This window comes from Pantherophis guttatus, chromosome 5 (genome assembly GCF_059756535.1).
Source record: "Pantherophis guttatus breed Tessera chromosome 5, ASM5975653v1, whole genome shotgun sequence".
NCBI lineage: Eukaryota > Metazoa > Chordata > Lepidosauria > Squamata > Colubridae > Pantherophis > Pantherophis guttatus.
In genome coordinates this window covers 64,152,449-64,168,994 of record NC_142067.1, presented here as the reverse complement: position 1 = coordinate 64,168,994, position 16,546 = coordinate 64,152,449, and the positions used below count along the sequence as shown (strand labels likewise).

General features: G+C 43.0%; 1 protein-coding gene across 14 annotated transcripts in view; it reads right to left on the bottom strand.

Moving 5' to 3' along the window:
- SRPX (sushi repeat containing protein X-linked) overlaps positions 1 to 16,546 on the bottom strand; it is a 245,722-nt gene that overhangs the window by 73,010 nt on the left and 156,166 nt on the right. For all 14 annotated transcript variants that reach the window (XR_015728220.1, XR_004592429.3, XM_034423805.3 and 11 more), the window contains one exon: positions 3,996 to 4,122. Coding sequence is in view for 12 of the 14 variants with exons in the window: in XM_034423805.3 (XP_034279696.1) it covers positions 3,996 to 4,122 (127 nt within the window). In the remaining 2 variants the exon portion in view is untranslated. The remainder of the gene's footprint in view (positions 1 to 3,995; positions 4,123 to 16,546) is intronic.

Sequence of the window (16,546 nt, the reverse complement as noted above, 5' to 3'; positions counted from 1 at the left end):
AAATTCAATAAAGCATATTTAAAAAAATAAAAATAAAAAAAAAATAAATTTTGATCTGGAACCCATTGTGTGCCAGAGTCCGGCTTATGAAATCCAGAAAGCCTCAACACACGTGGCGTATTACCAGTTTAGGTTCGGGGCTCAGACCTTTGAGAGATAGTCAGCGTTTGGAGTAAAGTTCCATTTGAGGTTGGATGAACCATAAAAACCCTGAGGCACTCCAAACCCTGCAGAGATTGTCACCCAAGCAGGTGCGATGGGCACAGTATTGCCAATGATTCCGGTTTGCTTTGAAATACATCCCCACAGGAAGAAACTTCCTGGCAGATGCTCTATCAAGGATGCCTCAATATAATAGCTGCTGGGAGGAGGTGGTGCATGCCCTCATTCCCCCCTCTCCACAACAAGCAACATGGGGTTTGGCCCAATGGCCTACTGTGAGCGCAGATGAGTTAACCTGTCAGTTACGGGATGGACTGCTGACTGACTCCTGGTTCCTAGAGACCAGCAATTGCTCATCCAACAGGAAGGGTTGATGTGGAAAGGCAGTAAATTATACATGCCCCATGCCCTAAAGCCCCAAATGATAAATCCCATGGTAAATGCCATGATGTGAAACAGGCAGGACTCTTTGGGTTTCTCAAACCCCTGCATTTAGCCAAGAGACAGTTCTGGTGGCCCCGGATGCAACACGAAATAGAGGACTATGTCAAAGGCTGTCTGGTCTGTGCAACCATGGGGAAGCCCCCTGGCCTCTAACAGTCCATGGCCGACCTGACCCAGCTGTGGGAGGAGATAGCCATAGACTTCATCATGGAGCTTCCGGAGGGCAATGGTCAGACCATCATATGGATGGTCATCAATTTGTTTTCAAAACAGGCACATTTTGTACCATGCCCTGGGTTGCCATTGGCACAAAAATTGGCTAAACTGTTCCTTATGCATATCTATCACCTCCACTGCATGCTGCGGAGGATAATCTTGGATTGGAGGGTACAGTTCACAGCTAAGTTCTGACAGGACTTCATCAGAATGATAGAGTCATCCCAGGGTTTAAGCTCAGCATTTCACCCAAGTACGAACTGGGTGGCAGAAAGGACCAATGCCATAGTGGGAAGATATCTCAGAAGCTATGTCACCTACCAGCAAACCAATCGGGCAGAGCTCCTGCCATTTGCAGAAGTGGCATATAACAATGCTGTCCATAGCAGTATGGATTTTACTCCCTTCAGAGTGGTGCATGGAATAGCAATAGCAATAGCACTTAGATTTATATACCACTTCATAGTGTTTTTACAGCCCTCTCTAAGCAGTTTTACAGAGTCAGCATACTGCCCCCAACAATCTGGGTCCTCATTTTACCAACCTCAGAAAGATGGAAGGCTGAGTCAACCTTGAGCCGGTGAGACTTGAACTGCTGAACTGCAGCTAACAGTCAGCTGAAGTAGCCTGCAGTGCTGCACTCTAACCACTGAGCCATAAACATTGTTCCCATACCTGAATACCCTAGGGAAGCCCCTGCCCCTGTTGGCCCAAAGGAGTGGAGAGAAACCTTCCAGGGGGTGTGGGGAACCATAAAAGTGGCCTTGAGAAAAGTAGCAGAAACCCAAAAGTACAAGCCAACAGGAATCAAGCTCCACAGAAGCCATTCCAGATGGGTGTACCTGTCAACAAAATACCTGAAATTGAAGGTCCCCTGTTGAAAATTTGGTCTGAAGTTCCTAGACTTATTCCCCATCGTGTGGATAATTAACCCCATGACAGTGGAGCCGAAACTACCCTGACTGTTAGGGAAAGTCCATCCTGTCTTCTATAGTAGTCTATTGAAACTAATAGGAGAGGCCTCTGTCCAGTCACAAAGAGCACCAGTATCTAGCCCTGTGGAGGTGGGGGGAGACCCAATACAAGATCGATCAGATATTGGATTCCCAGCTACATAGGGGCCAGTAGGTCTGATGGAAGGGCTATCTCATCACAGATGCCTCCTGTGATGACCTGGGCCAGAGAACAGGTTTAACTCCCCTTTATTGCTTCAACTTTGCTCCCAAACATCTCCAAGTCATTTGCTCCTAAGTCCTGGAGCAAAGCTCTCACACAAACCTTCAACAGCCTCTGGCTGCAAGTAGTCCAGTAAGCAAGGTTAGCAAAACAGTAACCAGGGCGAGCAGTCCAGTAAGCAAGATTTGCACAATAGTAATCAGGACCAGCAGTCCAGTAAGCAAGGTTTGCAAAGCAGTAACCAAGGCCAGCAGTCCAGTAAGCAAGATTTGCAAAGCAGTAACCAAGGCAAGAAGTCCAGTTAGCAAGGTTAGCAAAACAGTAACCAGAGCCAGAAGTTCAGCAAAGCAGGCAAACCAGGCAAGCCCCACAAGACAGAGCACAGTAATCTCCAGACGTCAGCAAGTGCACACAAGGCTCCACAGATTCAATGCTTGTTTCTGACAAATGCCCCTTCCACCAGCATCTCCTTATATCTCAGTCCCCAGGTGTGCCTTGTGAAGGGGGACGGGGCACTCTCCTCCCTCGTAATCAGCTCAGTCTGTGTTGTTCTTGCCTTCTCTCTTCTCTTCGTGCTTTAGGATCAGGAGGTCCTTGCTCATCACCTGAGCTCTGTCTCTCATATTCATCTTGCCCCTGTTCCTCCCCATCTACAAGCTGTTCTAATCCTGAAATGCCTTGGCCTGACCGGCTCTGCCCTTCCCCAGTTTCCTCCAAAGCCAATGGAGCTGCCTCCTCAATCTCTGTCAGCTCCTGTTCCAGCTCATCTTCCCCCCGGAGATTCAGGCTCCAATGGGGGCATGACAACTCCTGGGTAGCGAGTAGAGATGTACAGGCACCCCGACTGATAAGGAGGTTCCACAGGGCACATCCCCATAAACCAGGAGGGGATGTGGGAGGTCAGGCATAATGATCTACTGATGTATGTACTCACTGCTTATACTTCCTGTCTTCCAGGTGTAGCCCTGGTAGAGAGGGGTTGCCTGTCAAACCCCGACCCCGGGGTTTGCCATGGCTGAGGTGGGGCGGTGAGTGCTTGGATGCTACAACAATGGGGGGAGCTTGCTGCAGCAACAGTGGAGCCAAGCCAACACACCACTCTGCAGCAGCAGAGTCGAAACCCACCTGATGCTGAAAGCCAGCATTTATTTATTTATTTATTTATTTATTTATTTATTTATTTATTTATTTATTTATTTATTTATTTATTTATTTATTTATTTATTTATTGGTTCAATATACATGCTGCCCTTTTCCGGAGACTCAGGGCGGCTTACAATGCATTAAGCAATAACCTTCATACTTTTGTATATACCTGCTTAGTAGGCCTTTCGCCCCCCCACCCCCAAGCGGTGTTGTTTTTTATACAAAGTCAGCTTATTGCCCCCACAAACCGGGTCCTCATTTTTCCTACCTCGAAAGGATGGAAGGCTGAATCAACCTTGAGCCTGGTGAGATTTGAACTTGCAGTAATTGCAGGCAGCTGATGTTACTTAACAGTGCTTTAAGTAACAGTGCTTTAGTCTGCTGCGCCACCAAGGCTCTAATCGCAGACAGCAGTGATTCAGCTGACAATCAGCTGTTCCAGAGCACAATCAGCTGTTCTGCCAATGAGCAGCTGTTGAGCAGGCATTGGTTGAGTGGGTCTGGCCAACTTGTTGAAGGGGTGGGGAGGGCGTGGCCGATTGGTGTGGTGGCGGGATGCGGTGCGGTTCTGAACTTTAAAAGATCCTGGAAGGCAGATGCTCCCAGCACTGACTATACATCTAATTTTGATTTGGAACTCATTGTGTGCCAGTCTGGAGTATTAAATCCAAGAAGCATCAACACATATTACTGGCTTAGGTCCGGAACTTGGACCTTTGAGAACTAGCTTGTACAGCATTATGTACTAAATTAAAAGTATATAAACTTAAAAAGTGTGCTTTGGATACAGCTTTTACGTTTATGTACTTTATTGTTTAATTTACTTTTTTACTTTTTACATCTTTACTCACTCTGTCAAAATGCCATCAGCAGTATCTCGTCCCTCTGGAGTATCCCAGAATACCCTGGATGTTAATTTATTGGGTTCTGCTATTTTCTCCTTTACACTTGGACACTGAATTCTTGGAGGTTCCATATCTATACATAAAAACACAGACAAACATAATGATTTGTTTTAAGATAGTGTTTACTGAAGCATAGAACATTTTTAAACAATAGTAATAACATTAAGCCACAAACTGCTACCAGGACAGTTAAAATTAAACTGTTGAATATTAAAATGATACCAATAAAATGTTATCTAAAATACTAGAGAACTATTTATAACACCTGTGCAAAGAAATAAAATGTTTCACACAGTGATTTCTTGCCTACTCTTCAATTTTAGTTACTTTTAGTTATTACTTATTCTAATTTTGCAAAAATAAGTGCTTCTTCTATTCAAAGTTGTTTTATTCAGTCTTCAGTTTTTTACTACATTATAATTATAATTGGCACCCCTACTTTTCTAAAATACTTTTTTCCCATTTTATCATTCATGTTGTATTTCAATGAAACTTGGTTTCTTTGTAGACAATCATTACTAGTAAGCCTGTAAAAACTAAACTAAAAACTAAATGGTTAAATTTACACTAAATTTCAAAAATCTGGTCTTGATTTTGAAGAAAATGGAATTATTCCAGTGAAAAAAGATGGCAAAAGACTAAGAGACTAAAGCTTTAAAATTCCATCTGCAGACTTTTAAATATTTTGCTTGCATTTGGATATCTAATTGAAATTACAGTATATGAAACTTTATACTGGGTATCCATTTTGCTGAAAGGCACTGTGTTCCCACTAAAGTATATATAGCCTGAAGCAGTGGTGGTATTCAGCCAGTTCTATCCAGTTCAGGCGAACAGGTAGCGGCTGGGTGTGGCTCTGCCCACCCACCCGGAGGTAATCACATCCCATTTATCCACGTTTTTGACACTCTGCGTATGCGCAGAAGGCCCTGAGCATGCACGGAGTTGAAGGTGTGTGCTCACATTTGTGAACCAGTAGCAAAGATAAGTGAATACCATCCCTGGCCTGAAGCCATATTGCTTCACATTCTTAGAATATTTATACAAATCAAACTGGTTCATACATTACTTATGTCAAAAATGGAATATATAAATCTATTAGGTCCAATGAATACTACTGTTCTTTTTTTTAAAAAAAACCCTGCATTGTAACATTTGCTTGCTGCTTAAGGCAAATTAATCAATCATCAGTAAATTGAAGCTCGTAATTCTGCATGCAACTACAAATGTTGTTAATGGATAGGGCAACCTTTTATAATGTGCTGCCCAAAGAACAGGCAGTTGCTGTAAATAAGGCAATGCCTAATAAGAATAAACTTAAATTAATAAAAAATGAAATATTCCAGTTTCCAGAATTTTCAGTGCTTCAGCTATATAATTCTAAGGACCCTCTCACTAAATAATAAAATATAAACTATATTTTTTAATAAATATCAGTTACATTAATATAACAATCCTGCATTATTATCGGAACTGTATCTCAAGACTCTCTTGGATCTGTAAATTCTTCTTGCCTGACCAGAATGTTCTATTCAGTTTAACTACATCGAAAGTTATTAGATAAACACAACCCAAATTCGCAAAAGGCAGGAATGTATGGTTTTATATATAAAGAAGCCACATGCAGCTATGCTAGTTTGCTAATAGCTTTCCAGAAATACCAAACCCATTGCAAAATTGTTGAAATCATGTATACTTGATGTTAACAGGAGTCTCAGAAATAACATCTATACATGATGATTACCTAACGTTTTTTTTAAAATTCTGACCTTCCTTCTAAAGAACTTAATATGGCTTATGTGATTCTGTGCCAACCTCTATCAATTTTATCCTTACGAAAGTTGGGTTTAGAAATCAGGATTTCATTAAGTTTCAGGGCTGAACATTGATTTGAACATATGTTAAGCAAGTGTCCAGAAGACCTAGCAACTCTACTACACTGTTTTTTTCTCTCTCTTTAATTGCTCCAACTTGAATAGCCTATTAAATATTCAGAAAGCTCTGTTGGATACCTAATTTAGGATGCGATGAATGCAGAGAAATATGACTGTTTTCTCATCAATGAGAACTCAATGCAGGGATGATAATGGCTCTCATTTGTTTTTAGCCATTTTTAATAGGGACACTATTTGCATGCTGGGTCTTAGTTTAGCTGCATTATAATCTTTTGATCCTTAGAAAATTGTATAATAGTGCCAGAAAGTATACTAAGGAACAACTGTGTTAATGGCCTTTTGCATTTTAAATTAGTATATCTCTTACTCAGAGGTGGGCTGCTGCCAGTTCGGACAAACCGGTTGTTACAATTCTGTGCACTTTACCGAACTGGCAAATCCCACCACTGGCTGGCCCTGCCCACCCCGCCCTGCTCTGCCTCATCCCGGCCTGCCCTGCTCCGCTCCACCCCACCACACCCTATCTCAGCTCTCCTGCCTTGGCTGATGGCTAGAGTCATGCCCACGCCCAGCTACTCCCTGGCTCACTTGCCCAGACCACACAACCCAGCTGATCTCCATGCCTCACCTGATTGCCGTCCTTCACTGCAGCCTACCACACCGGTCATGTGGCCCAGCTGATCTCCGCACCTTGCCTGCTCTGCTCACCGTGGCTGCTCATGAAGGTAAGGTGCTTGGCCGAATGGTAGCCTCAGGGTGGACACAATGAAGCTCAGCCACCTTTTGGGTGTGGCTCTCGCCATCCTTCCACCTGCATGCCGCCCGCTCACCCTTTACCTTGGGTCAGGGCCTGGGGGATGTGCCAGATGCTGGTTCTACCCTTCTCCAGGGCCTCCGCCGACATGCCACCTGCATGCCCCCCTCTGGCCTCAAACTGCAGGGGGCCCAAAGCAGTTTGGGTAAGGTTCTTACCTGTAAAAAGTCCCATCAGAAAGTGCTGCAATGGAGAGAAGCAGCCGGGTTGAATCTCCGGCGACTCTCAGATTTTGCAGCCGCTTCTTCCAGCCCTTAGTGTTGGGCAAGCCTTGGTCGCTTACAGAGATGTTCCATGTGTTCTCCAGGTCGGCAGCTATTTCTCTCTGCTGCTGCTCTCACTGGGAGGCTTCTTGTGCAGCACAGCAAAATTTAGCAGCCGTGAGCCGCCATTTTCCTCTAAGTCCCATCCGGAAAGCACCATGGCGAACCTGGTTGAATGTTGTTCTCTCTGCTGCAGTGCTTTCCAGATGGGATTTACAGGACCCAAAGTGGCGGCTCACAGCTGCTGAATTTTGCTGTGCTGCACAAGACACCTTCCAGCAAGAGCAGCAGCGGAAACAGCCACCGACCTGGAGAGCACGTAGAGCCATTCCATATGCTCTCCGGGTCAGCAGCTGCTTCTCTCTGCTTTTTTGGTTTCTGGGTTATATCTTACTGATAGCTTATAAACAAGGGCCATCCAATACATCATTCAAATCTGTGTTGTTAAGTATTCAAGTTCAGTCAAATCACAAAATGCTTGTTAAATTTCTTTTCTTTCTGTTTCATTAAACTTTTATTTTAACACTGATATGGGTAAGCACAAACAAGCCTTACTTTGAAACTGCTTCTTATGCTCATATTTAGTTACTGATGTCCACTGAGAGTCCTATGTTGATGTGGAGGTCTTTTAATCCAATCTCCTGCTCAGGCAGGCAAACCAATACCATTTCAGACAATTTGTATTTGGCAATGGATGAAAACAGAGTATATATTGTTGGGTGAAAACAGATCCCTTCCATTACCTACAGGCAACCTTAACCTGCAACCACAATGAAGTCCAAAGTACAACATTGTTTTATTTCTTTTGCAGTAGTAGCCTTTAACAGGATGAAAAGGCAACAGAGTTTGACCACTTTTTTCAGCAGGAAACCAAGATTGGAACCAGATACAACAGAATTGTTCTTGGATGATCCGAAACAGTCACAAGCACCACCACTTGAACTTGGAAAAAGCAGCAAGACAATTATTGGTGACTCTGAAATTGAAAATAATCTTCCTGAGTGCTGGACATTGCAACAGTATAACAAGTTTAAAGAAAAATATGAGGGACTGGAAATTTCCAACAAAAAAATAAGTTTATGTATTGTGCTAAATTTGACTTCACAAAAGAAAAAAGTGCTCATATATCAAAGGAATGCAGATATTTCCTGATTGAGGCAGCAGGGAAAAATAAAGTGATACAACAACAGTGGTGGGTTGCTACCAATTTGCACCAGTTCACGTGAACCATTGGCAAAAATTTGGGCAAGGTCGCTGAACTGGTAACGATGGCCGGCTGACCACGCCCTCAAACCGGTTCCCCGGTCGCCATGTTGGTCGCCACTATGTTCTTCACGCACTGCCTTCCATTGCCTTCCAAGTTCAATGAGATGCCTTCCCATTGCCTTCCAAGTTCAATGAGATGCGCATACACGAAGAACATGGCAACAACAGCAGCAACTTTTTCCTCTGGTACCTTTTGGTGGCTTGGAGAGAAAGCGGCTGGCAAAGAAGCCTTTTCGGAGACTGCCTTGCCAGCCGCTTTCCAGCAGCAGCGGCTGGCTGGGGGCTACTGAAAACTCCGGTCAGCTTGCCTTCCAGACTCTGGACCAGCCACCATGGAAGGTAAGCAGGCCGGCGGGTGGGCAGGGGAGGGAGAGCTGGCAGCGTGTGGACCAATGTGCGCTGGGAGGGAGGGAAGTGTGTGGGAGAATGCAGCACCAGAGCTCTTCCCCTGCCTTTCTCCAAGCCGGCCTGGCCCATAAGCAAAGCGTGTGGGAGATCGCAGCACCAGAGCCTCAGCGCTGTTGAACCAGATGCCCTTCAGCGGCAGGCAGGCAGGACCCTTATTTCAGGTCTGCTATTTCTCTCAGAGCAGCCCTGAGGCAGATTTTCTGGTTTGGAGAGCGACAGAGTGGGGGGTGCAGCTTGCTATCCTTGGCCGTTCCTGCACCTCCCACCTTTCCCCAGCTGCGGACCAGTCTTAGTGAGAGGCTTCCTCAGTTTAAACATGCTTTTCTGTCCCATAGTGGCTCGGGGACATTTAACGGGTCAGTGGCACTATCCTCGCCTTTTGTAACAGACACTCTGAGAGCGGCAGTCCGGGGCTGAGGAACTAAATTCCCTCAAGGGGAATTTAGAAGCCAATTTCAAAGGTTCACCTGCAGCCCCTTAAGTTGTGTGCCATGGTTTAGGAAACTATAATGGCTAATTTCATGTAATGTGTGAAGCCCAGGCCAAACAAGCCCCGAGGCTATTTAGCGAGTAAATCCAATCTACCACATGCTATTTCTGAAGATGAACATGGAAAACCACTCTATATTCTTGTGAACGCCCAATGAGATTACAACCAGCTTGCTTTTCTGAGAAGTATAAATCCTCCCCCACCCCAGATTTCCTTCTCCAAAATCCCCAGATATATGTTGCTATGGAGATTCTTAACCACCCAAGTCATGGTTGTCCCAAAAGCACTTTTCGAAAAGGCAACTGAACTTTCTTGGTTGTTTTCTCGAAAACGTTTTGCTTCTCATCCAAGAACTGAAGAAGCTTCTTAGATGAAAAATAAACCATTTTCAAAGAAAAAAAAGGGCCGCCAGTTGACATTGTTTGGCCGACGGCACCCGGAGGAGCCCCTCTCTATGAGAGCCTACCGGCCGGTGGGAGACTATTGGTGGTAGTAGGCGGTCCTGTAAATAACCAGGTCCTAAGCCATGGAGCACTCTAAAGGTGGTAACCAAAACCTTGAAGCGCACCCGGAAGACCACTGGGAGCCAGTGCAGCTCGCGCAGGAGAAGTGTTGCATGAGAACGCCATTCGCTCCCATTACCACCCGCACGGCCGCACTCTGCGCTAGTTGGAGCCTCCGGGTGCTCCTCAAGGGGAGCCCCATGTAGAGAGCGTTATATATAACAATACGCTCCCTCCCACATGCTGGGGTAGACCAAGTGTCTTGATAGAAAAACACTTAATCTCTTTCCCCTGTCTCAAGCTGATGAAGGGAGGAGAACTTATGGCTCAGAGGTTAATACAACTGCCTAACATGCAGGCAGCCCAAGTTCGAATCCAAGTAAGGGTATGGCTAGCTAATGAGAGCTAAATAGCTTGAAATAGATCTATACTAGTCTCCCTTTATTTCTTTATCAGCAAAATATAAATTATATATTTATCAGCAAATATATATATATATATTTGTTTTTGTAGATTTTCACGGGTACAGGTATGCAAGTCTTGGCGTATTTGGGTCTTTTCCCGTGTAAGATTGAGAGAACCTTGGCGACGTTTCGACTCGTCATCTTCAGGCTGGTGTCTTCGGCTTCGTGCTTGTGCAAGCAAAGTGTGATTGGAGATGCCGTCTCTCTATAAATACTGGTGGGGAGGTGTGGAGTCCTGGCTTTGTTGTTGTAAGCAGATTGGTTGGCTATGTTGTTACATCTTGATTAGTTGATGGAGTTGACGTTTGCAGATTAGTCGGCTGTTTCGTAACATCCTGTGTGGGTGAGGTCCTAGCTGTGTGCCCATTAGTCTTTTGTGTTTTAAGGACTTGGGTAATGGGTTGTGTGGTAGCATCTTGAGCTCTAATGTTGTGACATCCTGAGTTTTGTGATGTATTGTCTTGAGCAGATGGCTGTGATGCAACATCCCGGGCTTTGGTTTGGCTCCGAGTCTGAGGTCTTGTTATGTGCTCACAGCGTGTGTTAGTTTGCTTTGTGTGGGGATTGGAGGGGGGGCAGCAGCTGGCAATGCCGGTGTGGTCCGGCCCCTGGATGGTGGTTGCATTTCATCTATGGGATGGGATTGGGTTTGAATCTGGTGAGGATGATTGGTGGTGGCATCATGTGTTATCCTGGGTCTGGTGTCAATGTTTGTGGCTGGGGCTCGTTTGTTGACTAGGGCTAGTTTCCAGATGTCTGGTAGGCAGGAGGTATCATCACATTTTTTCATGTTATGTGGGTGTTTCTCTATTTCGATGGCTTCCATAATTATTCTCTTGTTGAAGTGTTCAGTTTTGGAGATTAATTTGGTTCCTTCAAAATCAATTTCATGTCCTGTTGTTTTAAGGTGCTGGAAAAGGGAGGAAGTTTTTTCTTCTTTTCTGACTGCATTCTTGTGTTCTGCGATGGGTGCATTTATTATCCTATTGGTTTGTCCAATGTATGTGGCTGGGCAGATTTTGCATGGTATTTCATAGACTCCTTGGTTTTCTAGCTTGATCTTGTCTTTGGGGTTTCTTAAGATGTTGGCTATTTTTTGGTCAGGGCAGAAGGTTGTCTTGATGTTGTGTTTGTGGAGAATTTTGCTGATTTTATCTGCAGTGCCTTTGATGTAAGGGAAGAGGGCGATGCTGTTGTCCTGTTCTGTGTCTCGGTTCTTGGGGGATATCTCCCTTTGGATTAGGTTGGTAATTGTGTTTCTTTGGAATCCGTTCGAGATTAATATGTTTGTGAGAGTGTGTAATTCAGTTTTCAGGTGATCTTTGTCGGCTAGGTGTTTGGTTCTGGAGATGAGAGTCTTGGCTACGGAGTTGATCTGTGCAGGGTGGTGATGTGATTGGGCGTTTAAGTAGAGGTTTGTGTGTGTGTGTTTTTTTTGGTAGATGGTGTGTCCTAGGGAGCCGTCAGGTTTTCTGTAGACTAAGATGTCCAGAAAGGGGAGTTGGTTGTTATCTTCTATTGCCATAGTAAATTGTATTTTGGGGTGTAGGTTGTTGAGATGTGTGAGGAAGTTGTCCAGTTTTTTCTTTCCGTGTGGCCAAATTATGAAAGTGTCATCTACATATCTGAGCCAGAGTTTGGGTTTGTGTTCAGATTTATCTAAAGTGTTGGTTTCAAAGTGTTCCATGTATAGGTTTGTGATGATGGGTGAGAGGGGTGATTCCATAGGTGCTCCTTCTATCTGTTTGTATCTTTGTCCATTGTGGATGAAGTATGTGTTGGTTAGGCAGTGGTTGGTCAGATCTAGGATGTGCTTAGGGGGGTTGTATTTGTTTTGGATAGCTGTCAAGGCTTCTTTAATAGGCACTTGGGTGAAGAGGGATATGACATTGAAACTCACGAGTAGGTCACTGGGTTGTAGGTTTTATTTCTTTATTGTTTCTATGAAGTGGAATGAGTTTTTTACATGTGAGGTGATGGATTCTGCATAGGGCTGAAGTTGTTTGGCAAGAAATTTGGCAAGATTCTGTAGAGGTGAGCCTATGGAGCTGACTATGGGTCTGAGTGGTGTTCCTTCTTTGTGTATCTTGGGGAGGCCATAGAACTTGGGGCATCTGGATGATTTCTCTCTGGGGATGATTTTTTGCTGGATCTCTTCACTGATGGGAAAGGCTTTTATTTTGGATTTGGTGGTTTTTTCCAGGTAGGTGGTGGGGTTTGTGTTTAGAGGTTTGTAAGCACGGTCTTGGAGTAGGTTGGATAGTTTGGCTTGGTAGTCAGATGTCTTCATCACCTCTGTGGCATTACCTTTGTCTGCTGGGAGAATGATTATGTTATTGTCTTTCCTCAAGTTGGTGAATGCTTTTTGTTCTTTTTTGTGTAAGTTGCTTCTGGGTGGATTGCTGGAGCAGAGGATGTTGGTGACTTCAAGTCTGATTTTATTGGCTTCATCTGGGTTGATTTTGGTTAGGCTAGCTTCAACGCCACATATGATGTTTTCAGTGGGGATGCGTTTGGGGGCGACTGCAAAGTTGAATCCTTTGGAAAGGACATTGGTTTCTGCTATGGTGAGGGTCCTATCTGATATGTTATGTACTGTTTATTTCATGAGTTGCTGTGGAGGGGGTTGGGCTTCTGGTGTTTTTCTAGTCTGTGGAGTTTGTTGGTGTGTGTGTCTGTCTTGTGGGAGGTTTCTGTTTCGGCTCTCCAGAGGGCTAGTTATTTGGATTTGTCCCAGAGTGCTGGGTGGATTTTGTTACTGAGTTTGAGGTGAAGAGTGAGTAGGTCTCTGTTGGTTTGGTCTAGTAGGAATCTTTCTTGTGGAGTTCATTTCTGATTAGGGCTAATTCAGTTCTTTTCAGGATCCTTTCGGTAGCTGAGGTTTTAGAGTGGAATTTTAGTTGGAAGCATGTGGGGATCACGTTTTTGTCTCGGCAGTTGCGTAGGAATGTGAGGTCACATAAGATGGTAGCCCTTTGGACTTCAAGTTTCTCATAGGTCCTGGTCAGCAGGAAGGTTTCCTCCCCGTAGAGGTAAGATATTTGTTTTCATAGATTTTCACAGGTACAGGTATGCAAGTCTTGACATATTCGGGTCTTTTCCCATGTAAGATTGAGAGTATCTTGGCGACGTTTTGACAAGGTCCCACTCGTTCCATAGATGAAATGCAACCACCATCCAGGGGCCAGACCACAGTGGCATCGCCAGCTGCTACCCCCCCCTCCGATCCCCACACAAAGCAAACTAACACACGCCATGAGTACATAACAAGACCTCAGACTCGGAGCCAAACTAAAGCCCGGGATGTTGCATCACAGCCATCTGCTCAAGACAATACATCACAGAACTCAGGATGTCACAACACTAGAGCTCAGGATGCTACCACACAACCCATTACCCAAGTCGTTAAAACACAAAAGACTAATGGGCACACAACTAGGACCTCGCCTACACAGGATGTTATGAAATAGCCAACTAATCTGCAAACATCAACTCCATCAACTAATCAAGATGTAACAACACAGCCAACCAACCCACTTACAACAACAAAGCCAGCACTCCACACCTCCCCACCAGTATTTATAGAGAGACGACATCTCCAATCATGCTTTGCTTGCACAAGAATGAAGCCAAAGACACCAGCCTGAAGATGACGAGTGGGACCTCGTCGAAACGTCGCCAAGATACTCTCAATCTTACATGGGAAAAGACCCGAATACACCAAGACTTGCATACACACACACACACACACACACACACACACACACACACACACACACACACATTATGCTGCTGTAAAAGTATTTCCTTTTAATTGTTAAGCATCTGTAAGAACATATGTCTGCAATCAATTGCATCCTTCCTGCATTAAGTTCTAAATCCTCCATAAATCCTTTTCCTTCTTCCATAAAATGCCACCCCGTTTCCTCCAGGAATTGGCAAGTATCTCTTGGCTCACCTATCTCAAACTACCAGAGCAATCCACACACCTTTTGCACTGTTAATAGGGGACCAAGTGGCTAATTAGGAAGACAAAAGGAGGAAAAGATAACAAAAAATAAACACTGCAGGAAGATGTAAACCATAAATTAGATTATATGACTGACTTTTATAATGTAGTTAGATTATATGACTAGAGTAATAAGAATCCAAAATTTTAAGTTTGATCAAAGAATAAAGTCTGTTTTCTTTGGTTTTCAAGCCTCCGTTTAAGTCTTCGTTTTGGTTCATTTTTGGCTTAAGCGTATTGCCAGACTTTACAATAGGAGTCTGTCTTAAACTAGGAACAAATTTAGGGCAGATGTAATTTTAGGAGTGGACGTTTCTCTATCCCAAAAACGTGAATATCAAATTAAGTATGAAGTCAGGAGGAGTTAATTCCAATATGTGTAAGTATCATCCTCTGCTTCCAATCAGATGAAAATAAGTATGATTCTTTGATTTCATTGGGATTTCTGCTCCAAGATAATGATCATAGGGGTTCACCTAGACCAGTGGTTCCCAAAGTGGGCGGTACCACCCCCTTGGGGGCAGTGGGATGCCTTAGCGGGTTGGTAAGAGGCAAGGGGGGTGGCAGGGGGTCACTAGAGGCAAAAGGGGGCAGCAGGGGAGTGCTAAGTGGCAAGGAGGGTGGCCCCCACCCTTTGGCCTGTGCCTCGCAGCAGTAACCTCCTTGCAAGCAAACAGCAAGAAAAAACAACTCCTTTCAGCTTCAGCATAGGCTAATTAGCCCATTGATTAGATCTGCCTCCTGACTCTCAGCTGATTTGCTCTCAGCTGTTTTGCGCAGGGCTCTGCTGCTTGCTGCAAAGAGCTAAATTGCTGAAGCAGATTTTTTTCCTCCTTGTGCTAATCAAGCTGAAAACGAAACTGAAAGTAAAGTAGGCTGTTGGCTGTTAGCTGTTTGCTGCAATGTTGGAAAATTTGGCAGAGGCAGATTTCTTTTTCCTCACCAAAAAAGATAGGTGCAAACAATGGAAAATTTAGGGCAAAAGAGGAGAGTTCAAGATTTTAAAACACAAAAGAAAAAAAGGAGAAAGAAAAAGGCAAAAATGGGAAGGGAGAAAAAGAAATAAAAGAGAAAGATGTTATACATATTTAGAATTGAAATATGAATAGTAGTAAGAAATAAATGGGAAATCATGATTGTAAAAATGAAATGAATAATAATTGGAATATTTGTCTTTGTATTTTTGAAATGTAGACAATGATAAGTTTCTTTTTTATTTTTTTTAGAAATATGAATAAGTATAAACTGTAACAATTGAAATACCTTTAATGGTATATGGTGGTGAAAGTAAAAAGGATTAAGTTGTAGCTTGGATAACAGCTAGAACATTTTTAAATTTAATTAGGGAAATTGTAACGATTGAAATATTTTTAATTATATATTGTGATGAAAGTAGAAATGATTAAGTTGTGTTTTGGAGGATTATATGGGCAAAACTATTTGGGTTATTGGGAGAGTTTAAGATGTGAAAATGAGTAACATAAGGGGAAAGCTCTATTTAACTAGGGAATTGTAATAATTGAGATACTATTAATTGTATATTGTGTTGAAAGCAGAAATGGTTAAGTTGTGATTTGGAGGAATATATGGGGAAAATTATTTGGTTTATTATTATTAGTAAATATAATTAATTGATTTGTAAGAAATTGGATTGCATGGAAATAATTGGAATATTCATGTTCATATTGATTAATATACAAAAAAGATAGTTATATAACTAATTGATTTATATTAAAATGTTGAATTTGTATTAAACAACTGTAATATTACATAATTAACCAATGTGAGGATGGAGATAAAAATAGATGACAATGAGAAGGGGTATAATATAGAATAGAAGGGAAAAATTGAATTTGATTAAGATTAGAGATGAGGATGAAGGGTAATATTGGTTTTTTAAAAAAATAGATGAGGAATAAATATGGCAAAAAGGAAATATAGAAATTGTAAATTTAATTGAAATGACTAAATACTGTTTAAATTTGTGAACCGGCCAAATACTCTGTTCAAAGAAAATACATTGTATGTTTGTATGTGTGTTTCAAATTATTGCTATTTATTCATATTTGTTCTCTTTTATTCTTTAAAATTTAACAATTCATTCTTTATCTTAATATCTTTATATTTGCTTGGGGTTGCCTTTCTTCCATTTCATCTTTTTTATTGTACAAAAATCTTTCTCCTCAAACCTACCACCTCTCTCTTTTCTTTTCTTCTTAATTTCTCTTCCCCCTCTTCTTCTCCTCCCTATTTCCCCTTCCTTTCTCCTTCTCCTCCTCTCTTCCTCCCTCTCTTACCCTCACTCCTACTCTAATTTCCCTTCCCTTCCTTCCTCCCTTCTCTTCCTTCCCTCTCTCTCCTTCCTTCTTCCATCTCTCTTCTCCT